Here is a 27,815-nt window from a genome sequence, read left to right on the forward strand (position 1 = left end):
CTGGGCAAGTTGGGTCTACAGCAGATCTTCTACTCAGGGCCTTATTTTTAGATGAGGAAACTTCAGCTAAGAGAGTGGAAGTGACTTGCCCAAGTTTATACCACAACTGTGGATTGAATCGGTTTATTGGCCTTCTACTACCTCAGCGAAGTATTAGTTGGTTCACCCCCAAACTTCCAAGACCACAGTTGACTCTGCCTCAAAACAGTTGTCATGGATCATCGTCATGGTGCCTGTCCTGAGCGGTGATGCTAATGGAGCCATTAAGTAAAACTCACCAGAAAAGGGCTTTCAGGCGAGTTCTACTTTGACTGCCTGCAGCAGGAGGAAGACGGAATCCGGGTGGGGGAAGCGAGGGAGAACTAAAGAAAAATAAGAGGCTGAGAGAGAAGTGGCCTACTGTGAGTGTCAAAGAACATAGGAAAGGCCAGAATTTCTCCAAGAGCATCCAAGAACTACCTGCGTCAGGCTCTCTAGGACACTTGCTAAGTAAACGGCAGATTCCTGCTCTGTACCCTCTTCCCCAACCTGAACTTTCTAGATTTGAATTTTCAGGGCTAGAGTCAAAGAATTCCACTTAAAAGAAGTCCCCTAGACCATCTAGCCTTTGATAACCACTTGGTTTATCTGCTTGGTGTTTTAGGAGTACAGATGGGTGCATTTGGGATTAATGATGGAATTTACCCATGGTATATGCTAGCTCTAATCTGTGGTATGGTTCTGAGAGAGTGTGTTTTTTGTTTTGTTTTTAGATTTATTTGAGAGAGAGAGAGAGAACAGGTGCGTGCGCAGACTGCCTGCTGAGCGCAGAGGCTGACGTCATAGTGGGGTTCTATCTCACGACCCTGAGATTGTGATCTGAGCTGAAGTCAAGAGTCAGACACTTAACAGATGACTGAGTCACCCAGATGCCCCACGAGAGAGTGTTCTTGAATGTCAACTACTACTGCTCCAGCACATTTCCTTGGAAGGGGGACAGACCAACAATGGGCAGTACTGAGTACCAAATGGCTAAGCAAAACCAGCCTTCCCTCACACATTCCAGTGCAGGAGAGGTCTGCCGAGCCCTCTAATTAAAGCTAATTAAAAGTGCCAGAGACTAGAGCTTGATGGAAATCAAGCGGGAAGGACAACCAGAAAAAAAATAAAGGAAAAGAAAATGTTTGAGAGCCAAGAGCCTAATTGAAAAATGAAATAATATTTTAATTACACAAAGCAAACAGAGACCCAATATTTACCAAATGAGAACCCTGATTTCTCATGGCTAAGAACACAGAGAGGCTTTGGTGTTGGACTGATCAAAGTTTGAATCCTAAAACTATTATTATGTAAACTGAGAATTTGCTTAGCCTCTTTAAGCTTTAGTTTTTTTTCATCTAGAAAATGAGGTCATAATAGTTACATATAGAGTTTCAGTGAACCAATATAGGCAAAGCACTTCTTACAGTTCATCTCATGTACTGAGTTCAATTACATAATAGTAATAATACTTGCTCTGTGTAGAAGAACAAAACTCAACCATTCTCTTACAGCATACACAAAGATAAACTCGAAATGGATAAAAGACCTCAACGTGAGAGAGGAATCCATCAGAATCCTAGAGAGGAACATAGAGAATAACTTCTTCAACATCGACCACAGCAACTTCTTTCAAGACATGTCTCCAGGGGCGCCTGGGTGGCTCAGTGGGTTAAGCCTCTGCCTTCAGCCCAGGTCATGATCTCAGGGTCCTGGGATCGAGCCCCATATCGGGCTCTCTGCTTGGTGGGGGGCCTGCTTCTCCCTTCTCTCTGCCTGCCTCTCTGCCTACTTGTGATCTCTCTCTCTGTCAAATAAATAAAAATAATAAAAAAAAAAGACGTCTCCAAAGACAAAGGAAACAAAAGCAAAAATGAACTTTTGGGACTTCATCAAGATCAAAAGCTTCTGCACAGCAAAGGAAACAGTCAACCAAACAAACAGAAAACCCACTGAATGGAAGAAGATACAAATGACACTGCAGACAAAGGGCTGATGTCCAAGATCTATAAAGAACTCCTCAAACTCAACACACACAAAGCAGATAATCACATCAAAAAAATGGGCCGAAGACTTGAACAGACACGTCTCTCCAAAGACGACATACAAATGCCTAACAGACACATGAAAAAATGTTCCATCATCATTAGCCATCAGGGAGATTCAAATCAAAATGACACTTAGATACCACCTTATACAAGTCAGAATGACAAAATCAACAAGACAGTAAACAACAAATGTTGGGGAAGACGTGGAGAAAGGGGAACCCTTTTACACTGTTGGTGGGAATGCAAGTTGGTGCAGCCACTTTGGAAAAGAGTATGGAGATTCCTTAAGAAATTAAAAAATGGAGCAGCCCTATGACTCTGCAATTGCACTACTGGGTATTTACCCCAAAGATACAGATATGGTGAAAAGAAGGGCCATCTTTACCCCAATGTTCATAGCAGCAATGGCCACGGTCGCCAAACTCTGGAAAGAACTAAAATAGATGCCCTTCAATAGACGAATGGATAAGGAAGATGTGGTCCATATATACAATGGAGTATTATGCCTCCATCAGAAAGGATGAATACCAACTTTTGTATCAACATGGACAGGACAGGAGGAGATTATGCCGAGTGAAATAAGTCAAGCAGAGAAAGTCAGTTACTGTATGGTTTCACTTACTTGTGGAGCATAAGGAATAACATGGAGGACATTGGGTGAAGGAGAGGAGAAGGGAGTTGGGGGAAATTGGGCGGGGGGATGAACCACGAAAGACTGTGGACTCTGAGAAAGAAACCGGGGGTTTTGGAGGGGAGGGAGGTGGGGGGCTGGGCGAGCCTGGTGGTGGGTATTATGGAGGTCACGTATTGCATGGAGCACTGGGTGTGGTACATAAACAATGAGTTTTGGAACACTGAAAAAAAATAAAATAAGAACAGTAATACTGGCTCTTATATCATCACTGCAAGAAAGTAATTTAGGCCTGTAGGGAGTTTATACTGAAGCCAATTGTCTTCTAGAAGCTGTCCTTGTTTCAGTGAAATGAAAGTGTGGAGTCCTAAGTCTAGGCACATGTTTACTTCTTGGTAACGTACTTATATTTAGCTAAGGATGCTCTCTGAAACACACATGGAAATTCGTATTTATCAAACACTCTGAAACACAAATCACATTTATAAACATTTTAGATTGCTGTTACAGAGCAGCAGAGGGGAAACAAACCCACTGAGAAACCAAAAACAAAACACAATTATGGTAACTAGTCATAAGAACTGTCGAACGAGACAGGCGCTGGGAGGAAGTCAGGCCTTGATACGGTTTGTATGAGCTTTAGCTGTTTCCGTGGCTATCCCAAAGGCGCCTGTTTCCTACGTTTAAGCACCAAAATTAAACAGTGTATCTTCATTTAGAAAACAAGAAAGGTCATCTTCCAGCCTCAAGTTTTTCGGTAAGAATTCTAATAAAGTCAGTAAATGATCATTCTTGGGCTTGAGTCAAGAGCAAGCTTCATATCTTTTTAGTCCATATCTTTTTAGCACGATCATTTCCTGGCAGAAAAATGGCCTCGCTGGGTGAATTAATTTAATTTCCTAACTGTGACAACTACAAAGGTAGTGCAGGGTATATAAATAGCACAATTTGATGAGAGATTTTGGGCAAGTCACTTCTGATTTCCAGTCCTTGGGATCTTTATTGGAAATAATACCGCCTGTCATCTATGCTAATCTCTGAATCATTCCAATTCCAGGACATGTGCTACAAAGGGAAGACTACAGCTATTTGCCAGTAATCTTGAGGAACCCTGAATTATACATCGCCATTATATATGTACAAGGTATGGTGACATTAATTGAGCATAATCAAAAGAATTTTTTCTTAATCAGAGCCTCATACATAAGATATAACCAATCAAACATCAATACGGACAGGTATTACTTTTGAGAGCTTTATACTCATTTTTGGGGGTACTCTATGGGAGATGAAGAACTCCCCTTAGACAATTAGCGATCAGTTAATTGCTAGAAGGCATGGAACCTACTATGAGTGCCATAAACACAGGAAAAGTAGGTGAGTAGAAAGAGGGATGATCAGAAACAGTGTAGGAAGGTCAAGTGAAGGTTTAATTAGGGAGATGTAATATTATTTGTGTCTGCTTATACAAATTTTAAAGAAAATTTTCTCAGAAATTAAGCCACATAAATTTTGTTTTATTATTAAATTTTATTAATGAGTATATTTCCTCCTACCAGGCAGCAAAAGCTATTTAATGCATCATATTTTCAAATTTAGTCTGGGCCCCAAGAAAGTCAGGGCTAGTGTTGTATCACCATTAAATTCAAGAGATATAATAGAATTTTTAGGGGGCACATCATTAAAAGAATTTGGGTAGCAGACAAATCTCTCCTATAAAATATCACAAATCCACATGATTAATAATCTTGAGTTGAAAATCTGGAGTTTTACAGGTAAGGGTTTGAAAAGGGATAGGTTATTCCAGGATTGGAGAAGCAGCTAAAACCAATGGCAGAATAAAGGTGGGGAAAAAAATTAGCAGAAAAAAATATATGAAAAATACATACATATGTAATTTTTCAGAAACAGAATTGGTTTTCCAGCAATCAAATTACATTTTATTTAATTGGGGGGGGGGCATTTCATGTTTTCAGCTGAATTATCTCCAAAGCCTACTTCAGAGGCAGTACCCACTCTTGATTCCCGGAAGTGATGGGGATTTACGGGACCACAGATATTCATCTGTCTGGATGTCTGTGGGCGTTTCCAGTAGATGGCAGCATGTCACTGCTAATTCCTGTCAGGCTACACCCTGGTCAGTTCAAAGAGGAAAACCCGTACCTCTGCTGCAGAAAACCAAAGGGCTGTTCCTGGTGCAAGAGGTTTTTTGTGAAGGAAGTCGGCCTAAACAGCCACCTTGGAAGGAAATTCAAGATTTTCAGCCATGCCAGAGATCATTCTTGGCCTTAGATACAGCACAAGGTCAAGGATAAAGCAGGGGTCTGAGGTGATATCTATTCAGTTTCTAGGCTGAATCTGTCACCTGGAGGAAGTGCCTCAACAGTTTCCCTCATAGGGGAGTCCGAGAGGTTAAAATGGGACGATGCTTTAATTTACGGGGAAGAAAGGTGCTACATGAATTCATGGGGGGGGGGGGAGGACCAGTTCTTTGCAGCAGTCCTGTCCTTTTCTGCTTTTGTAACTTCCCTACCCTCTTCTCATGCCCTTTATATCCTGGCGGGCACGGTCCTCTGTCCGCAGTGCTGATTTCCCCTAACTGTTTTGAACCTCAGGCCTAGGCTGATGATTCCCCAGGTCTGTTGGTTCAGGACAGCTCCTCCCACCCCCAGCTTCTAGCTCACATGTCCAGTTGCGTGTTAGACATCTCCACTTGGAAATCTCACAGGCAGCCTGCACTGATTACATCCACTGATGACCTCCATCAGACCTCCCTCTCCCCATTCCTGGAGGTTTACCTTTTAGAAAAAAAAAAACAAACCCAATTGGCTTTATTCATTGATTTCTGAATCAGGCAGCATCCTACCTAGCAAATGGAAGGGTGGTCCTAGGACCACCCATACCAGAAAGTACCCTGATTCCTTTTTCTTTATTCTCATGGTTCCATCACTCTCTAAATCCTGCCGATTTTAGCTCCTATGTAACTCTCAACTCCATGTCCTCCATCTCCCCCAGTTTGGACCTGGTTCAGGCCTACATCCTCTTGACAATCACCTTCCACTTGGCCTGCAAGGCCTGTGGCTTATCATCCTCCTGTCCACTTCTCACCTAGCTGCTCAAGTAATCTACTTAGAATACAGACCGACCATCTCGCTCTTACGCTGAATCCATTTTCCCTACAGGATCAAGTCTGAACACCTTATCATCCACCCCTCCCCCCAGAATCTTCTACCACTCTCTTCCTCAGGCATATGCCCCAGTCACCCTGAACTGCCCTCTCTCTTCCAAATGGCCCCCTCCTCATCCTGGATAACTCTGCTTCAGGTTAACATGAAGCATCACCTCCTCCAAAAATTCTGCCTTCATCTCCTACCTCCCTAATGGATTGGGGAAACTCAAAAAGTTAGGTATTGCCAACACAAAAATCCCCCCAGAGATGTAAGTATAAAACACGGGCTACTTATTTCCTGTGACAGGAAGCTTTCAAGCTTTAAAGTTCAACCTCTTTTTAACAGCCTTATTGAGATATAATTCACACACCATACAATTCACTCATTCAAAGGGTACATTTTCTATGTCTTTTTGTATATTCACAGGATTGTACATCCATCAGCACAATCTACTTTAGAACATTTTCATTATCCCCAAAGGAAACCCATGTTCCCATTTTCTCCCGACCCTCCAGCTTTAAGTAACCGCTACTCTATTTTCTGTCTCTATAACTTTGCCTACTTTGGACATTTCCTATGAATGGAGTCATATACTATATGGTCTTTCATGGCCAGCTTCTTTCGTTTAATGTAATGTTTTCAAGGTTCATGCACGTTTGTCATTATGGATCAGTACTTTTCTTTTTATAGCTGAAAAATACCCGTTGTGTGGGTTTATCACACTTTATTTCTCTGTCAGCTGATGGATATATCTGGGTTGTTGCCACTTTTTGGCTGTTACGAAAATTTGTATACAGATTTTTATGTAGGTGTAGATTTTCATTTCTCTCAGGTAATACCTAGAAGAGGAATTGCCAGGTCATAGGGCAAGTGTGCAGTAAGTCTAACTTTTTGAAGACCCGATGCACTGCCTTCCAAAGCAGCTCTGCCATTTTATATTCCGGCCGGCAACGTCTGAAGGATCCGGTTTCTCCACATCCTAACACTTGCTGGAGTTGGACTTTTTGATTACAGCAATCCTAGTGGGTGTAATGTGATTATCTCATTATGGTTTTGATTTGCATTTCCCTAATAACATCTTTTCATGTGTGTATTAGCCATCTATACAACTTCTTTGGAGAAATGGCTATACAAATCATTTGCCTATTTTTTGATAGTTTTTTCCCAATACTTTTAGACTTACAGAAAGATTGAGAAGACAGCACAAAGATTTCCCATGTGAATTGCACCCAGTCTCCCTATTATCAACATCTTAGTGTGATATCTTTATCACAACTACTGAATATTGATATATTATTTATTTTTTTAAATAAGATTTTATTTATTTGACAAAGAGAGATCACAAATAGGCAGAGAGGCAGGCAGAGGGGGGTGGGGGGGAAGCAGGCTCCCTGCTGAGCAGATAGCCCTATGCTGGGCTCCATCCCAGGACGCTGAGATCATGACCTGAGCCGAAGGCAGAGGCTTAACCCACTGAGCCACCCAGGTGCCCCGAATACTGTGACATTATTAACTAAAGTCCATAGTTTATTCATATTTTCTTGGTTTTTACATAATGTCCTTTTTCTTTCCTAGGATCCCTTCCAGAACACTGATTACATGGAGCTGTCATGCCTTCTTAATTATTTATTAATAAAGATTTTATTTATTTACTTGAGAGAGACGGAGAGAGATCATGTGTGCACATGGGTGGGGGGAGGGGCAGAGAGAAAGGAAGGAGGAGACTCTCTGCTGTGTGGGAAGCCTGAAGTGGGGCTCCATCCCAGGACCCTGAGATCATGATGTGAGCTGAAGTCAGATGCTTAACTGACTGAGCCACCCAGGTGCCCTGCCATGCCTTCTTAGTCTTGTTTTGGCTATAAAAGTTTCTCAGACTTGCCTTGTTTTTGATGACCTTGATAGTTTCAAGAAGGACTGGTATTTCTTTCATAGGATCCTCCTTTACTGAAAACTCTGTGATGTTTTCCTCATTTATATGGGGGTTATGGGTTTTGGGGAAGATTACAGAGGTAAAAGTATCATTTTAATCCCCTCAAATCAAGGGTATATTCATCATCATGCTTTGTGTAATTTGGCGTTGACCCCTGATCACCTGGCTGAAGTACTGTTTGTAAGATTTCTCCACTATCAAGTTACCTTCCTCTGACTCCTTATGTACTCTTTGGAAGGAAGTCCCTAAGAATGATCTACAGTTAAGAAGTGGAGAGTTAGTTTCCTTATTTAGGGTAGTAGCTATGTAATTCATTTGGAATTCTTCTGTATAGGAGATCTGTCTCTTTTTCCTCACTTATTAATTTATTCAATCATTTTAATTGTATCACTATGGACTCAAATATTTATTCTGTACTTTGTGTCATTATCCAATACTTGATTTTGTTGCTCAAATTGTCCCAGCTTTGGCCATTTGGCTCTCTTTCAGTTGGCCCTTGTGCCTCTGTGACACATTCCTGTCCTGTCCAAGTGGTGTGCGTGTGCATGTGTGCGTGTGTGTGTGTGTGTGTTTAGTACTTCCTTAACTTCTGGATGTTCCACGCTCATTTGATATATTTTCTGTCCTAGTCCTAGAATCAGCCATTTCTCCCAGAAGCCTTGGATCTTTCCTTGGAGAAGAGAATTAGAAACCAAGATCTGGACACTAGATGTGCTCATTACTGCTGGGGTGCCTTTACCTAGTCTTTAATTGGGTTTTTGTCTTTGTATTATGGAGTTGTAAGAGTTTTCTATGAATTCTGGATACAAGTCCCTTATCAGATATGTGATACGAAAATATTTCTCCTATTCTTTCAGTTTTCTCTTTACTTTCTTGATTCAATCTCTTATTGAGTTAAACAAATATAGTGTGTTCTACTTCTCCATATAAACCTATGTCCTGAGGAGGCATTTCAAACAAGATTTCTTTTTCCTTTGGTTTCCAGATTCCAAATAGTTCCTTCTTTACCAGTGGGATTTTTCTATTGGCTACTGTGAAGATGTCCTATGTATGTGTATTACACATAGAAGACATAGGGCCTTACTGGTTAAGTAAACATATACAGAACAGCTCCAAAGCTAAACCAGAGTTGCTGGAAGGGGGTTGAGGGCTGGAGAAGGGAGGGGTGGAGCTTGGAGGAGCACCTTCCTTAAAAATAAAACCATTCGGTGTCCTTCTAAGAGAGATCACAACTCCTCTTCATCACGGGAAACACATGATGAATAAATATGCTGGGAAGAGCAGGGCTTTCTTAGTAACCATTCAGTGAGAAAAGAGAGGGCGCCTATTTGGTCTTTTATATATTACACCAGAAGCCTCTAATTGCATTCTTGTTTGTCATGAATGCATCAGACCCCACCACAGAACTGAGCAGTGAGAAGTCTATTCCCAAAGCTTGTTTCTGCACTAGGTAAGTTGTGTAGAGAAGATTAAGGAGTGCAAACCAAAGCATTTCAGCCCTCTTGTCAGGTCCACCAGTACCCAAATTCTCTGTCCTGAGCTAACTTAAACTACTAGCACCATTTCACACAGATGAAGACACTCTCCTCTTAAAACACTTGCTTCTGGGAAACAGAACTCTCTCCTATTTTCTTTCCTGCTCCTTCTCAGGTTCTTTTGCTGGTTTGTCCTCAGCATTCCAACATCTCAACAGGGAGTATCCACCCAAGGCCCAATTCTTGGATGGCTTCCCTTTTTCTATGCTTCTTGTTGTCAATAAGATCTCATTTCTCATTCCATCTCATGGCTTTAAATCCCATCTACCTGCTGATGATTCCCAAACTCCTATTTCTAGCCCAGACCTCTTTCCTGAATACAGATTTGTACGTTTAGCTCTCTCTTCATGATTTCTTTTTTAAAAAAAATTTTAAAAAAATATTTATTTATTTGACAGAGAGAGAGAGAGAGAGAGATAGATAGATAGATATCACAAGTAGGCAGAGAGGCAGGCAGAAGCAGGGGGGCTCAATCCCAGGACCCTGAGATCATGACCTGAGCCGAAAGGCAGAGGCTTAACCCACTGAGCCACCCAGGCACCTCCTCTTCCTGATTTCTATTCAGATGTCTAACGTGCATCTCAACCTTAGTATTTCCAAACCCAAACTCTTGATACCTCCTTCCGATCTGCCCCGTTTCCACCTCCCCAAACTCAATCTGTCTTTCCCAGTGTCTGGCGTATTTTCATTTCAGCAAATCAAAACTGCATCGTTTGAAATGCTCAGAAAAAAACCTTGTGGAGTCACTGGTTTACTTCTAATCTCTCAGAAAATCCTGTCAGATCTGCTTGTAAAATATAGCCTAATCTGACCACTTCTGATCTTCTGCAGTGCCGCCATCTTGGCTTGAATCACTACTATCTTTCACCTAGTTTCCTGACAGCTCCTTCTGTTTTTGCTCTTGCCTGCAACCTCTCCTCCCCAAATGTCTACTTACAACATAGGAGTGATTCTTTTACAGTGTAAGTCACATTATGGCAGTCTCTGTTCCAAACCATCTGATAGCCTCCTACCTCACTCAAAGTAAAAACCAGTGTTAACACGACAACCTTCAGGATCTCAGCTTCTTAGATGAAACCTGTGACCCTGTCCCTGACTCTTCCCTCTGCTCATTCACTTCATACAAACTGGCCTTTCTGCTGTTCTTTAAATGCCAAGCGTACTTCTCCCTCTGGCTCTTTCCTCTTGTGTATCTTTTCCTGGTATGCCCTTCCCCTAGATATCCACATGGCTTGTTCCCTGTCTTCCTTTAGATTTTTCCTCAATTGTTACCACATCACTAAGGGCTTCCATGACCACTCTACAATTGTGGGTGACCTTCGTTACCCTGGCATACTCTCTTTCCCTTCCCATGACTGATTTTTCACATAGCATATATATAAAATCTTTTTTATACTTTATATTTTACATTTTACTTATTTAAATACTTTATATTTTACTTATTTAGATACTTTATATTTTACTTATTTATTAGTCTGCCTTAACTGCCTGAATTACAATAGTGTAAGTTCCATAAGGGCAGGTCTTAAAGAGAAGACACACTCAATAAACAGCAGCTGAATGAGTGAATGAAAGAATGAGTAGAAGGGTGAGGAAACTTTGTTATGTGTTGGAACTTCTCCCCTTACCACTTCCTGAATCTAAGCTTTCATTTCCTTATCTTTGTCGGATTTACGTACGAGAGATGCCAGTCTAAAGAAAATCAAAATGAGAAAAAAATCGAGGAGAGATGAAGCCTCGAAGGAAACCAGAGGTGGCAGGAGAGATGAAGGAGAAAGAGAACTGTAAAGGGACAGATGTCAGAGGGAAAATGTGGGGAGAGCAGGAAGGACCAGAAAGAAAACTCCGGACTCATCTGCTTGAATAATGACTTCACTTCAAGTACAAAGATTGTTGGAGCCACTTTGGGGACTTCAGTGCCTAGCCAGACTTCCCCCGCGGTGCAGTGCCTGGTCTCCCAGGTTGTTTCAGAGACTCAGTCTGGAGAAGTGCAAGGCAGCTCAGGGGAAGATGATTTCTCATGAAAGGAACTAAAAAAAGCCCACTCAAGAAGCCCTTCCATTTTCTAGTTAACCTGCAGTCATTTTCCAGGACAGAGTATCATCTTGACTCTAAAAATGTACAATGGGGTTAGAAGGGTCAACACCATAGCAAAGATCATTGTCTGGGGGACAGGGTTTCTCTAATTCTGGTGATTATACAGGTTATGCTGATCCTTGGTCACCTGAGATTTATCCTCCCTAGAAATGAGAGTAAAGGTGTGTAGAAAAAGAGATCGACAGCAATGCCGCAAGTAGAAGAATCAACATAAATGGAATCACTCCACATTCTTCTTTATTACAGAAAGGGTGTTGTATTTTCCACTGGCCAGGGAGGCTGTGGACGTGAAAAACTACAAGAGCATTGCAACTTCTTGTTAAGTAAGTTTTCTGACACATGGCAACTAGTGATTAATTACTGTGTTAGAAGATAACATTCCTATAGAGACTTGCTGGAAGTACAGATGCTGCCCATGCTTGATTAGACACTGCTTAAGGAACGCCGAGGCACACTGCTGCAGTCTATTATTTCTGGCTATTTTGGTATTGCTGTTATGTTCATTTTACATAGCTTCAAATTCAGTGGAATCGATGGAGCCCATTTCCGTGAAACCCATCCTACCAAAACCAGAAACAGAAAAAAATAAGGCCATAAAATGTGTCTATGTATGTTCGATGTGTGAGAGCAAGAGCAAATGAAGGAGAAAGAGACAATGAATCATAGGGATACATGGTTCCTTTTGTAAAATGCTTTATGCTCTAGGGAGATGCTGTTCCTCGTAAACCTGTAAGAACACCAACCCATGTCAGCTAGTGAAAACTCTTAGGGCATTAAAGACAGACTCAACTTTGTCATTATCCAAGTTCTTCATCAGGACCAAAAGAAGCCTTGAGTATATACTTATCCATTCATTCAATACCCATGATGAGCACTTACTCTGGGCTCAGCACTGAGAAAACAGAAAAGAGTCTCGGTGTCTTGGGACATACAAGTCTAATAGGGAGAGGTCTTCTGAGGGGTGCCTGGGTGGCTCAGTCAGTTACACGGCCGACTCTTGGTTTTGGCTCAGGTCATGGTCTCAGAGTCATGAGACTGAGCCCCACGTTAGGGTCCCCGCACAGCAGGAGTCTGCTTGGGATTCTTTCTCCCTCTCCCTCTGTCCTTCCCTGCCACACGATCTCTCTCTTTCATCAAATAAACGAATAAATCTTTAAAAAAAGAAAAAAAGGAGAGGCCTTCTGAACCAAGATTGGAAGGACAGAATCATCCAATGCTACATATTTATGCTGCCTATTTCCTTTTATAATCCATCCAGAGTAAACAGCAATAGTAGCAGTATCTCTCCCAAACGGTCACATTTCAGGTCACACCCACTGCCCTGGACATCAGTCCCAAATTCATCCATAAAAGGCAGAGCTCAGTTGCCATTTAATTACTTCCTGAAGAAGCAGTGCTGGCACGCAGCCCCCTGATGCTAACCTCAATACCGCCCAGTCAGCATTTCATTATCCAGGTGCTAGTTTTTTTAGGACGTGTTCGGGCCCCATACTGTCTGCCAAAACCCGTTAATTTACTTATTTCAGCTAAATAAAAAAAAAAAAAATCATTTAAAAAAGGATGATTGAATTTAAGAATTATATTCCTCCGAGAATTAGTAATGCTTTTCTGTATCCCTCAGGCCTCCATGTTCTTAACTTCCCCTTGTCAATGTTATTATGAACAGACTAATTCAATAATGAGATCATTCCCCATAAGAGCGACCAAATAAATGCAGCATTCAGTCACACCTGGTTTCCCTAATCTGAGCAAAGAAGGCTTTCTACCACATTTAGCCTAAAATAGGGAATTTAATGAACATGCAACACACACACGCATGCACAAAGGAAGAATAAGACAGGAAAGGAGGACTGAGAAGCAGAGGAACAGCACAGCAGTGGAACAAATTCAGGGATAGATTGGAGAAGAAAAGTTAAAAATGAAGATAACATGGTTATAGGCTTTCAAAACAAGGATCCTAGCATATATGTCTTGATAACTGTCATTGTAATGTAATATTTCATTATTTCCTGAAAGGCCTTAAAAATGGTTTCAAATTTTCTGGAACTTCTTGAGGAATCCAAAAATCAAATGAAATGACACAGAAGTACAAACGTTAGGCGGTAGAATTCCAGACGATTAAAAACAAATGACTTCCTGGCCATAAAGGAGTTTATGAAAAAATTCACCAAGGTACAAAGAGCAGTAAAACACTAAGATACCATAATCACTGTCTATCATCTTCAAAACTGTTTTAGCTTTCACTGAGTACCCAAAGGTCTGATGACTTAAGTAAGGTATACAGTGTTGAGACCGCATGAAGAGAGAATAAAACAACCCTTCAAATTCGCAAAAGTACATTATAAAGAAATGTTAAAAATTGAGATCCGCAAACTAGGAAAGAGAAAGAGTGCACTTTAAAAGGACATGGAAGGACATGAAAGGTGAGCATGGTTGATGATGAGTAACCACTGTTCACACAATGAAAACAAGAAGAGGGGAAGGGATTTCAACCGGGAAAGAGAAGAGATGAGGAAAAGGTTCATGAAAACATATATTCAACACGTGATTTATGAAAGACAAAAAGGAAATAATCCTAATGGATTTGTAAATTTGCAAATGACTAAATAATACCTAACTTTTACCATGAAATATTTGTTCAGGTATTAAAAGTGGTACAGTGGACCCTTGAACAATGTGGGAAAGAAGGGGTGCCAACCTCCCACACAGTCACAGATCCGTGTATAATTTCTGACTCCCCCCAAAACTTCAGTATGAATAGCCTACTGATGGCCAGATGTCATACCGATAACATCAACAGTTGATGAACACGTTTTGTAGGTTATCTGTATTAAATACTGTTTTCTCACAAGAAAGTAAGCTAGAGAAAAGAAAATGTTATGAAGAAAATAAGGAAGAGAAGATACATTAATTGTAGTGTATGAAAAAAGTCTGCATTATGAATGGACCTGCATCGTTCAAACCCATGTTGTTCAAGGATCAACTGTCCTTTCAAGGGCTATCAGTGGCTTTGGGAAAAATAATGTTTTCAAGGGCTATCAGTGGCTTTGGGAAAAATAATGTTTTCAATGAAGGTTACTGATATGGAAAAATGCAATTAAACAAATATAAAATTGCATTAACATAGTTCCAATTTTGTACAAAGAGAAATCATATGCAGGCATGGTATGAAAATTCACTTGTATCCCTGGCAGAGGCACAAGGCCAGGAGAAATTACACCAAATGTCATAGCCTTCAGATGAAAGGCTTAGGAGTCATGTTTACTGATTTTTTGTTTTAAATTTTATGTGACATATCTTATGCAATAAACAAATATTACTTTTAGAATAAGGAAGTTACTGAAGTTTTGTAGTACAAAGAACTTAGGTTGGAGAACAGGAAAACTCCCTGCCTAAGGCAGGTTACACATCCAATAGAATCATAGAGAATTACCTTCTCTAAGACTGAGGAACATCTAATTGTTTCATTTTTTCTTAAATTAACTTTTCAAGTACCAAGAATCCATTTTTCTAAGGGATTTTGATAGGCAACGGGATCTCGACTTTGGTACAAGGGACCGAGCCCGGTCCTTCCTCCTACCTTGCAAAGTCCAGGTCTGCCTCCCGCGACATGGTGATGTTGGTCAAATTCTGCTGCAGGACAAAGATGTTCCTACACATCTTCTTGATGCCAGACTCACTGATGCGTCTGAAGTACTGGGCACCATTAATGAGGATGCAGGAGATCAGATGACCCAGGCCTGAGGGACCAGCACAGATCAGCAGGGGGTGGGGGTGGAGAAGAGAAGACAGGTTAGTGCCACCTTGTGTGAACTTACATATGAATGTGCAAGGATGTCTGTCTTTAAATCCTCCACAGATTTAAACGATTAAAGAAGGAGTGGAGTGGTAGTTCTGGAGTACTTATACATCGTCCTAATAGCTACAAATGGAGAGGCTTTATGTAACATACCCACTGCACACCCCAAGCCACCATGTCAAGGGCTTAGAAAATAAGCCAGTTGGTTATAAACTAATGAAGAGCACTGGAACTCTTATTTTTCTGTAAAGAGGTACTGGAAGCAGAGGAGAACACATGCAAATACAATGATCTGTTTGGTTTCCTTTTCCTCCCACAAAAAAAGACAGGGGTGTATTTTTGGCTCAAACGTTGATTTGGAACCCAATAAGCAAAAATATGTCAGTAAGAAATGGATGCATGCTGGTCACCATTCTTCAAAGCTTCCCCTGGAACTCTAAAGCTAGTCTGGCTAGTCACAAGCAGTCTACTATCTTCATGATTTCCCTCTTCTGAAGTCATAGAGCCTCCATGGTGATGGTTCAAAGCGGGCCTTCAGGATCCATGACTCCCTCTGTCTGCAGAATGAGTTCCCCTTGACGAGGACGAACGCAGAAAAGGGAGAGGAGGTACATTCTCTCCTGCCTCAGCTACACGTGTGCAGTTGCTTCCAGACTACAAACTCACCTGTACGTGCAACTACTTGAAAGGGAAGTAAAAGGCTTTTTACTCAAAGAAAAGGAAACACACACATGGAGTTTATATTTAAAGCCACTGATAGATGTGAAAAATCTCTGTAGGTTAAGTTTGCGTACGATTTTACTGAGCCCATAACTCCGGGTATAATTTTGTTCTGCCATGGTAAAATGGAATTTTCCTAAGCAGAGGCAACGGGGGGGGGGGGGTTGCAGTGTTTGTAGAGAATAGTAAATAATAATAAATATATTAAATAAGTAAATTCAGGGGACGGCTGGGTGGCTCAGTCGGTTAAGTGTCCTACTCTTGATCTCAGCTCGGGCCTTGATCTCAGGGTTGAGTTCAAGCCCTGCATTGAATGGAACCCACTCCCTGCCCAGCATGGAGCCCACTTACAAAAAAAAGTAAATTCATATGATAAATACACAAACAAATTATAATAACAATTTTAAAAACCCAATAGAAGTTGTCTGTTTTATATCATTACTATACACTGGCAATTACTATACACAAATAATATCTGTGATAAGATGCTCCTCTTTGCCACACCAAAGAAGACTGAAACCCTCTCACCCCCACTCCCCACCCCTTGGGAAATTCTGTATTATGCCTTTTCAATTGAGGAGGAAATATCACAGAGAAATATCTAGAGCTTTTTTAAACAGAAGGTCTCCAATTTATGATTTCTTCATCTCTATTCTATGTTAGAGCATTATACCCATATTTCAAGAAGATGCTGTTATTCATCAGGATTGGATGTTAAGAAATGTCTGGGCAAAATGAGAGGGAAAATCTGGGAACTGTGAATATTGATACACAGGGCTTGGAAGAGTCATGGTCAAGAGCAAGGAGGAAACAGTGTAGTGAGTGAGGAGTGACTTCTCAGATGGGCACCATAGCTCTACGCTCCAGAGGAGTGTTGTGGCCCTCAAATTCTCAGTGCTACGGAGAGAACAACCTCTTAATCACTAACACTTTCTGGCTGAAGTCTTCTAGGAATAGTTCCTTTCAGAACATATCTCCATCTTTATGACATAATTTAATGGGAAAATAGGATTTTCAGTTTCTTGGTCCAAGTTTGCTGGGACATAACTGTTTCCTAAAGCAAGCAGTGGCCAAGCCTTTCTTTCCTATCTCCAGGTTCTATAGTCCTCTGCACAATGCATTTTCTTAACTGTTTTGAATAACATTGCTTTAATTCTAGAGACATCATAGATTCTTCTGGGACCCAGGACTATATACAAATAAACCAAAACAAGAAAGGAGGGAATATAGTTTGAAGTCCAAAAAGTACCACCCACGAGAGAAATTCAGCATGAAAAATTACTCGGTTGGCATTGCATGTTTAACCATGTTGAAGGTGAATGCCTTTATGTGGAAATGTCTTTCGTGCCCTTCCTTGCCAGCCTGCCCCATGGCATTAATGGAGCCAGCCTTTCTAAAATCTCTGCTGATCAGAGGTTTCTTTTCAGACAACAGCACATTCTTTGAGAGAAAACTTCCCCTTCCACTGATAATTTTAGTCAATGAGATCTTTATTTGGAGTCTTCTCATTGTATGTGTGCTTCTTTTCCTTTTATGAGCTTCTCTTGAGCTAACTCATGGTCCACTCTACATATTTACCCAACTCTCAGGAGCGGCGTGTCAGGGAGGCAGCCAGGCCGCCATCTGCCTTATGTTGGATGAAATCTTATCAACCAGAAGCAGATGGCAGCCAGACTGTTGTCTACCTAGCCATCCGCAGAGAGACTAGGTACTGCAGCTTTAATCCAAAAAGAGAAAAACCGAACCAAAACAAACCCCAAACAACTATAAGTAATAGGAAAAGATTAAAAAAAAAAATCCTTCACCCCTTCTTCCTCCCCAAATCCTAGGGACACAGGCAAGGTCTGACCTTCAAATATATATTGGAACTTGTGCTGCTGAAGGCTGGCACTCATGGCCTCTTCAATGGCGCTGATGTCTTTGTTGAGCTTGACCACCAAAGGGTCATAATCCATACTTTCCACATTAGCCACGATGGCGTAGTTCCCCTCCTTTGCAAGGGGGATGAGATAGTGGAAACAGTGAACCCTGAAAAAAAGGCAAAGACAGAGAGGGCAGTTAGTAATACATTTTCCTGATGAAAACAATAATCTTGGGACAGATCGCCCAAATATTTAGGGCAGCGGTGGCTCTGTAAATATTTACGTCGTCCTCTGCTTGTTCACTGGAAAGCCATCTAACGAAGAAAGGAGGGATCTGGAGCAAGTTAGCTTCTGTGAGCCTCGCCTGCTTGGTCCAAACATCGGGGATGAGGAATAAATGAGCTCTAACATCCCCTTCAAAGACCGGATTATATGCCCAGTGTGAAAAGCATTCTATCTTTCAACAGACACGGCTGTAGCAGAAAGGTGAGGCAGAGGTCACAGAGCTCCAAAGAGTTGGCTCTGGAATGAGACCATTTTGGTTCCAGTTTCCAATTCCAACATCTGCTGGCTGCGTGGCTTTAGGCGAGTTACTTCATCTCTGTCTCAGTTTCCTTATCTGGGCACTTGGGATGACCACAACACTTACCTCTAAGGGGCTCTGAGGAGATACTGAACATCGAGCATGTGGCTTAGATGCCCGGCACGGTGCAAGGGCACAGCCAGTGTTGGCTACCATCACTACGACTGTAATTAATCTATTACTTCAGTAAAACACTACAATAAATTTACTTATTTATTTAAAAATAAATTTGTGCTGGGCCTTGGGAATGTGAGACATGGTTTGTGCCCCGAAAAACTCCATAGCTTAGTGGGGTGGACCAAAAAAAAAAAAAAAAAAAGAAAGAAAAGACCGAAAGAGGGCAGTGTGTCACCACTCAGGAGCACGTGGTCCTCTGGTGAGAACCATGGAAGTCTGCCACTGGGGTGTCAGGAAAGGTTCACAACACAGGGTGACACTTAAGTATGTAAGATGATCTGAATGAGCTTAAAGAAGGACGTTCCCATGTTGACACTGCCTGAGTCATTCTGACCATGTACACTTCTTAGGTTCTTTTTGGTAGTTATTGGGAATTGCCAAAAAAGTCTGAGATGGGTAAGGATTGGCTACTCTATAACCTGGGTGTGAAGCTGTAACAAAAGCAAGTTTCAGTCCAAACAATTCTTCCACACATAAAGCCATTTATAAAGAAACAAAACCAAAAACCAAAACCCTCCATCCATTGGCAGACCCAGTTCAAACAGGCTGACTATAAACTCAGTGAGGTAGACAGGAAGATGTTCAGAGTCAAAACTCTGTTACCCTTACAGTCTGTATCAGGTAATAGGAAATAGTCCTAAACAAAAGGCTGCAAAAGCCTTGGGCATTATTGCTAATGAACTGTCTTCAGGCTTGACTACCATCTTTCTTTTTTAAAGTAAGGTTTATTGAGAAATAATTTATAAACAGTAAAATGCACCCTTCTCAGTGTATAGTTCTATGAGCTTTGACAAGTCTACGCAGCGGTATAATCACTGCTATAATCAAGTTGTAGAACCATATCATCTCCCCCAGAATTCCCTTGAGCCCCTTTGCAGTCAACCTCTACCCATACCCCAAGGAGCTGGCAACCGCTGATTCACAGACACTTCCTATACTTTAGTCTTGTCCAGAATGCCCTATAAATAGAATCATATAGTATGTGGCTTCTGGAGTTTGGCTTCTTTCACACTGCTTCAAGCATTTCTGTTTATTTGCCATCCATATACCTTTGTGTTCACAATTCTTGCCCAATATTTTTATTGGGTTGTTTCCTTATTATAAAATTTGAGACTTCTTTATATGTTCTGGATACAAGTTATTGATTAGATATACATTTTGCAAATATTTTCTCCTCCTCTTTGGCTTGTCTTTTCATCTTAGTGATGTCTTCTGAGGAATGGTTTTTAATTTTGATGAACTTCAGTTTATCATATTTCTTCTTTTTTTTTTAATCATATTTCTTCTTTTTTGGATGGTGTTTCTGGGGTCATATGTATGAAATCTTGGCCTAAATAACATCACAAAGATTTTTTTTTTCCCTAAGTTTTCTCCTGGAAGTCTTACAGTTTTAGGTTTTATATTTAGATTAATAATCCATTTAAAAAAATTTATTTAAAGATTTTATTTATTTATTTGACAGAGAGAAATCACAAGCAGGCTCCCCGCTGAGCAGAGAGCCCGATGCGGGGCTCGATCCCAGGACCCTGAGATCATGACCTGAGCCGAAGGCAGCGGCTTAACCCATTGAGCCACCCAGGCGCCCTAATGATCCATTTTTAATGTTTTTTTGGTAAGATTTTACTTATGTACTTGAGAGAGAGCATGTGCACAAGTGGACCGTGGGAAGGGGTAGACAGAGAGGGAGAAGACGACACCTGGCTGAACAGGGAGCCCAACATGGGTCTCGATCCAGGACCCTGCGATCATGACCTGAAGGCAGATGCTTAACTGACTAAGCCACCCAGGTGCCCTGATTCATTCTGAGCCAAGTTTTGTATAGGATTGGGTTATATTCTAACAACTTGCTTATGTGGGGGAAATCTAAAGATCTTGACTACTAGCTCATTTTCATTATGGGTGATCATCTAACAGCGACATCAATTAATGACAAATTTTGCCAATAAAAATTCATGCTGGCATTCCGGTGCTCATTCGCAAGGTGTATACTGTTAATCAAGACACCAGTAACTGCGCTGGTTGCAGCCCCCTCTGGCATATGACCTTTCCAATACCATGAAAGCTGACCAATCCTGGAGTGGGATTCATGACAAGGGAAACTGATTACTACTGTGGTTGAAATTAAACTGAGTAGCTCTTAGCTGAAAAGAAAATCACGCCATCAATGCTAAAGTACTTTTATAGTAAATTACACATGACGGAACTCCAGACAATGGGAAGACCTCGTACAAAGGCATGAGGGTATGAATGAAGGCCGGTTTTCAGGAATGACAAGTGGTTCCTTTTGGAACACACACATCACATGTGAAGACAGAGGCATGAGGTGCGCTTGGGGAGATGGGCAGGAGGCCAGTCATTATCAGCTTTGGAGGCCATCTATGAACTCTGGACTTTGAGAAGCCACAGGGGGCCTTAGGAGGATTTTGAGAGGTAAAATGATAAAATCATATGTGAGCTTTGGCACGATTGCTCTAGCACAGTATAAAGGGTGGACTGATGCTGAAGAATGGAAGCAACTGAAAGCAGAGAGACTACTGGGGATAGTCTCAGGAACTGGAGGCGAGAGCGTATCAGATCCTCAAGTGAGTGGCATGGAAGAGAAGTAAGACTACTTTAAGGTACTGTCTTCCTCTCCCCAAATGGTTAGAGATGAAAAAAGATATTAAAGTAGCCACTGGCAAATTTCAAATTCAAAAAGTGTTTCTTTTCATCAGAGTCTGGCATACTGTTGCTGACCTTAAGATGACTTGGCATTAAGGGTTTCTACAAATATTGCTGATTACGCAGCAGGATGGGTAATTTTCAGAAAGTACACACTTCGGATCCCAATGGTAATAGGGGCTCACTGTGGAACCCACTTAGAGCCCTCCTGATGGGAAGAGAAATCAGCTGATAAAGGTGACATTCCTGGCATCTTGGACTCAAATGGCAACTTAATTTTCTTCTTCTAAAGTTCAAATAGGGGGAAAAAAAGCCTCAACAATTTTTAATGGTCTCACCATACCTTTCAGCTCTTGGGAGTGTCATTTGCCTTATGCTTCAAACTGTGGAAAGGGGCTCCTTTTTGGTTAAATGTGACCTACAGGGACCCCGGTAAAATGTCAAATGCTCTTTGGATGGGTCCTTCAACATGGAACCTACTGGATTTGAGAACACCTTCTGGTTTGTACTTTAACGACGTTACAGAAAAATACGGGCTGCAGATATGGAGGTATTTTGGTGAATAAGATAAATTTTTAGCATCTGAAGTTCTTGCTAGCGTTTCTCACTATTTTTTCCCCATTAATTTCTTTGTCTATTCTATCTGTGCTCTCCAGTGGCTTCACGGGTAGAAGTACCAGAGGCAGTACCTAACCAGCCACTTCTTCATTGCACCAGCCCCCGAGGGACAGGGCCTAACTTCTAACTCTGTGTTATGGTCAGATGGGAACAAAACGAACATTAGGAGATTATGGTGATAAGGATGATGCTGCCGTACAACCTCTGGAACTCTTGGCGCACACACAGCGGACTGCTGGGTGAAAACAGAGCCTTCAAACAACTTCATTTCCTTTAAAGAGCAACAGGTTTTGTATGGACAAACAGCACTTCTTTTGTCTGGGTTTGATTTCAAACCAGCTCATTCTCCAGAAGCATTCAGATTTTTATTGAGCACTTACTATGGGGGCAGGACTGTTCCAGGTTCTGGGGCCAGAGGAATAAAAACGGCACAGCTGACTCCCTCCTTCTAGGAGTCATCATCATCCACTGTGGATACGGGGGAGCCCAGCACCCTCCTTACTTCAGCATTGCCACAGTAGTGTACAGATGCTAGCGATGCACTTTGTTCATTTTGTATTATCAACCGTATGAACACGCACACACACGCACACACACGCACACACACACACATGCTTGTTATTGTGACAGAGAATGAATGAAATCTGTCAATATTCATTTCCAGAGCCATCCACAGTACTCTCTGCCTAGCTTTACTTGTCATACTTCAAAAGGAACAAAGACAGTATGGAACATATTCATAACAAAGCAACCTGAATGTTGAAACCATGTGATATGAGAAGGTAGGAGACATTAATTTAGAAACAATAAACATGTTTAGTGCTTTTAGCAAAAATCAAGGGAAGGAAATTCTGCATCCAGGATTCTCAAACTCAGTGTTTTTGTTATTCATTCGTACAATGACCTTTTTCTGTTTTTCAGCGATTGCTGAAGGAGATACAGCAATGGGTGTCATCACGATGAATGGTTTCTTGTCAAGTTAATAAATAATGACTAAGGTATGTTCAGCATTAAGAATAGTACCATCATGACGTATGAAAATAAAGAGGGCAGAATAGAGGTTAAGGATTTAAAAGACTAACTCAAACATGTTGAAAAATCTCCCACTGGGAATTAACTACACTACAAGCGGCTAGTTCTGAACATGGAACACTTTGTGTTCCCAACACAATCGATAGCATAAATTCCAGGAGCTGTGATAATAACTAATTTGATGTTCCCTTGCTTTTCTGTGCAACCCGGGTAACGGGGCTTCAGAATGTTACTGATTTTTGGTTTTGTTCCTGTCTATTACATTTATCTATTCATAGAAACCACCTGATTTATTTCACTGTCAGCTTGTAAGTAAACAGAAAACAAATCTAAAAATTATCACAAAACAAATCAGAAAACATGGAGGAAGGGCTTTTCTACCTGGACAGCTGCATGTAAGGAATATGATCAGAAATGAGGTCGGGTAAAACATTTCAAACCTGCAATGCTGCTTCTCTTACTCCACTCGCAAGGTGTGGCATAATTAAGAAGTAAGCCATTGGACAAGATAATGAAGAATGAACAGAGCACAAGGAATACACAAGAAATGACATCCAGAATACATGATCAATTATGCTTTGCCTAAGCACACCTGAAAGATATCCAATTTCTAACTGGAGCCCAGACATATGAACCAAAATCCTATTTATGTTTTTAAAACCTCAACCTAGTAAAGACTCCAAATGAAATAAGAAAATGCTCTATGAACTTTAATAATGTCTCATGGTAATACAGAAGATGTGTTACTGTATACTTTCTGATCTTGAATTTTCTGATCCTGAAGTTCCAGAAGGCCGTATCCACCAGGGGTCTGATATGGCTACCTAGAGGTCTAGTAGGTGCCTCTAACTAACCATCTCCCAGATGGAAGTCTTGATTTTCTCCCTCCTACAACCCTTCTCCTCCATCAGGCTTTCTCACCTCCGTTAATGGCCCTGGCACCCACAGTTACGCTGGGTCCAAAGCTACTGGTTTTCCTCGAGTCCTTTCTTTTGCTGCCACCAGCCCCTGCACCCCACCCAGGTGATCAATACATTTCAGCAGCTCTGCCTTTGGAACAGATCTCAAACCAACCCTTTTCATACCTCCTCTCTGCTGCTCTGGAGCTCATAACTGGTCTCAACGCACGCTAGGCTTCCAATCCTACTCCTTCCTATAATCCCTTTTCCAAACGATAGCTGAAGTGACCTTTTAAAAATGAAAATGAATGAATGAAGGAAGGAATGAAGCTCTCTCCCTTGCTTAGAACCTTTCTATGTCTTCATGATGCCCTTAGAATGAAATCTGAGCTACTCACCTGGTCTACATGGCAGGATGACGTGCCAGGCTTCACGACCACACGTGGTCAGGCCCCAACTGCCTCTTCTGATAGTCTCACACTCCTCCTCACTTCCTTGTTCCCAGTGTTCTACACACCCTGACCCTTCTCCACTCCTCAACACTGCCAAGCTTGATTATCTTGGGACCTCTTGGTCTGAGCTTCCCTTCTCCTAGGTCTTTACACACGTGGTTCCTTTTTGTTACTATGTCACATTTTCTTTGGCCACACTATCTAAAAAACACTATCTAAAAGCCAATACCTCTTTGTAGTCAAGCCCAGCTACGCTCTGCCATGTCCAGAATGAAAACTAGCCACGTGCGGCTATCGAGCACTTGAGATGTGACCAATCTGAATTTCAATGTGCTCTAAGTGTAAAACATGCAGATTTGGAAAGACTTCATACACAGAAAAATGTAAACTAGCTCATCCATAATTCTGACATTAGTTATATGCTGAAATGATAATATTTTGGATACACTGGGTTAGACAAAATATATCATAATTTATGTGTTTCCTTCTACTTTTTCAAATGTGACTCTTAGAAAATTTCAATGATCTATGTGGTTCAAACATATGGCTCACTTTGTAGTTGTAACAGCACTGCTTGATTCCATTATGGTATTTTGTTAGTTGCACTTATGTGAAATTATCTTTCTTTGTTCGTTCATAGGCTGTTTCCCCCATTAGAATGTAGCTCCATGAGAGCAGGGCTCTTGAGTGATTTTTTTCTTTGTTATATCCCAATTCCTAGCACACCACCTGGCACAGAGGGCACTTAGTAAATGTTTATTGAATGAACAAATGATTGAAGACAGTCTTTTCTTTCTACCATTTCCACAGGTGTGCTAAGAGAGCCCACCAACACTAAGAATGTTCTACACCGCAAGGGAAGGAATAAGAATCCAAAATTATGGCATCTTTGAAACGCTTATCCTGAATTATGATTTAACGTAACCTCTTCTTAGGTCTCAAGTTCTTGAAGGACGGCTCTTGCATCTGTATACTCCCTTACCGATTAGCAGAGCACATTCGTGAAAAAGTTAGTGACAATAAAGTCACCATAATCACAAAGCTACCACATTCTGAGCATTTATTTTGTGGCAGGTATTGTAGTAATTATTATTTCATTTACAAAGTTTGTAGGCTAGGAATTATTGTTTTACTTTTATGATGAGAAAACAGGATCAAGAAAGGTGCATTAACTGACTTTAAGATGGCCTAACTAGCTGGTAAAGACATTCAAATCTAGAACATTCTGATGTCCCAGGCCACGCAGACTCTGAATCACCATATTTACGATACAGCATGTGCTTAAAACTTTTACAGTGATTCACACTAGAAATCACATTCAGTGTAAAAAAATTAAAAAGGACATCCGTAGGAAGAACCAAAAGTGACAGTGATATGCTCCAGAAAGACCAAGCGATAGGTGACGCGCGGCGCACTTCAGCTGCCGTCTTGGGCTTGCCTGCATCATACCTGACTTCCAGATGCAGCACCAGCAAGCAGCGGTCAGCCATATCCTGGAAAGATCTGGCAAGTTCACTCAGCATCTGCATGATCTGCTCTGACACTGGGGGCAGATCCATGGTCACGTGGCTCTCCTGAGCCGGAGACAGCACTGAAAGGAGAAGAAAACACCAGTCACGGCGCTGTGTGCCTGGAGATCTGCTGGAAATGACATCTTACTTTGCTGTTCATCATGTTTTTACCAATTTGACTAATGTTGGTGTGGGCAGCAGTCAACATCCAAGACACAACAGGCTGTTTCTGTACTTGATTCAACACTGGCTGTCTTCAACCCATTCACAGATTACTAGAGCAGAACCTTGGCGTTGGAAATGGCCTGAGCAGGCATCCGGCCCAACCACGTGGTCGAGGCCTGTGTCTCTTGCACATGTTCTAGTGATTGCTGGGCATCTGCTTACGTACTCTGATGGGTGTGAACGAAAACTCAGTACCTTTTAAGGCAGCCTATTCCATCTCGATCTACTGACATCTGTTGCCATTAACTTCTAATCATGGGCTCTGATTCTAGAACTTGGCAACTATTCTCATATGTGTTGGCACTTCAAGTATTCAAGACACCACATCTTTGGCTTCCTTCAAGTCTTCCCTTTTCTAGGCTAACTAACCCCAGTGTTTCAGCTATTCTTCATATAATCAGAGTGAATCGTTTCTTAATTCTCTTAATTTGCCAACAAAACCATTCCAATTGTTCTGGACAACATTTGAAATGTGGCACTCGGGACCAAACATAATAAATACCATAGAGTAGGGGTGCCTGGGTGCCTCACTGGGTTGAGCGTCTGCCTTCGGCTCAGGTCATGGTCTCAGGGTCCTGGGATCGAGCCCTGCATCGGGCTCCCTGCTCTGCAGGGAGCCTGCATCCTCTCTTTTTCTCTCTCTCTCTGCCTAGCTCTCTGCCTACTTGTGATCTGTCTCTCAAATAAATAAATAAAATCTTTTAAAAAATACCATAGAGTAGATCTGCCCTGTCTAAAGAGAATGATTAGTTCCCTTGTTCTAGATGCTATGCTGAAGCCATCTGCTATGCCAAGAAGATGAAATCTTCTTGGGTGGGGGGTAGGAAGAGTGTGCTGTATTCTGCTTTATTTCATATACAGCCTACAGTCAGCTAAAAGCCCCAAAAGGTCTTTTTGGAAAATTTGGTAGAGTTACCTTCTGTATCTCTATCAAGTAATTAATAAATTATTTATGGTACTTGGACACTTTTTTTAGGAAAATATTGAACAGCAAGAATGCAAACTCTATTTATATCTAGACTTCTGTTGCATATCCAGTTCCCCACAACTTCTCAAAGATCACCAACAACGAATTTGGCAATTTCATTCAAAAGTTCTTTTAGTATTCGAGAGTTTCCAAGACAGGTTTTGAATCCTGTTTTCACTACTCACTTATTATGTGACCAAGAGCTAAATACTTAAATTATGTCTGCCTCAGTTTCTCACTGTAAAATGGAGATAATACCACCTACAGCATGGGGTTTTGGGGAGCATTAAATGGGTTAATGTGGGTAAAACACATATAATAATAGTATATCAACCTCACTTAATATTAATATAAATAATAAGCAATTGTTATTATTCTTTAGCATGTGATTTGGCCAGGTTAAGAGTTTTAAGCTTAACTATAGTGACAAGCTACTTAAAAGATAATTCCCTTGAGATTCCATTATCAGTATTTTTTGCTTTTCCACCTGAAAATCCTTCTGTCAGAGGATGCAGTGTCTTTTGGAGGAAGGGCACTTGGGGCCTGTGAGATCTGGCAAAGCATCACTGACAGGCTCAGGAGGGGTTCCCCTTATAGGGTAGAGAGTCACAGGTGGCTGTGGCAGGGTCTACAGCCACAGGCTGTCAGAACTGCATCTGTTTTTGGACTTTGCTATGCCCAGAGAAGGGCCCAGAAAGATAGCCCAGCCTCATAGGGCCAAGTTCTCTGGGAAACCAGACTTGAATAAATTCAGGTATTATGGCAAAGATTAAACAAAAAACAAATTTGGGCCAAGGGAACGGATCTGTAAGGAAGAATGAAATGTAACGATGTAGATTTCAAATTCCTACCAGCCTTGGCATCACTCAAGAGGCTCACT

The 27,815-nt window shown here is 41.4% G+C and overlaps 1 protein-coding gene and 1 long non-coding RNA gene across 3 annotated transcripts in view; one reads left to right on the forward strand and one right to left on the reverse strand.

The window, feature by feature from the left end:
- Positions 1-27,815, reverse strand: part of EXOC4 (exocyst complex component 4) — a 728,800-nt gene that overhangs the window by 43,382 nt on the left and 657,603 nt on the right. For both annotated transcript variants that reach the window (XM_082693983.1, XM_082693984.1), the window contains exons 15-17: positions 25,682-25,823; positions 17,798-17,976; positions 15,010-15,169 (exon numbers count right to left, since the gene is read on the reverse strand). In XM_082693983.1, the coding sequence (XP_082550109.1) occupies positions 15,010-15,169; positions 17,798-17,976; positions 25,682-25,823 (481 nt within the window). The remainder of the gene's footprint in view (positions 1-15,009; positions 15,170-17,797; positions 17,977-25,681; positions 25,824-27,815) is intronic.
- LOC309845702 lies at positions 21,733-25,267 on the forward strand. Its single transcript, XR_014301440.1, has 3 exons — positions 21,733-22,136; positions 22,771-22,847; positions 25,043-25,267. It is a non-coding gene; the product is annotated as an uncharacterized lncRNA (long non-coding RNA).

This window comes from Mustela nivalis (assembly GCF_964662115.1).
Source record: "Mustela nivalis genome assembly, chromosome: 12".
In the NCBI taxonomy this organism is placed as follows: domain Eukaryota; kingdom Metazoa; phylum Chordata; class Mammalia; order Carnivora; family Mustelidae; genus Mustela; species Mustela nivalis.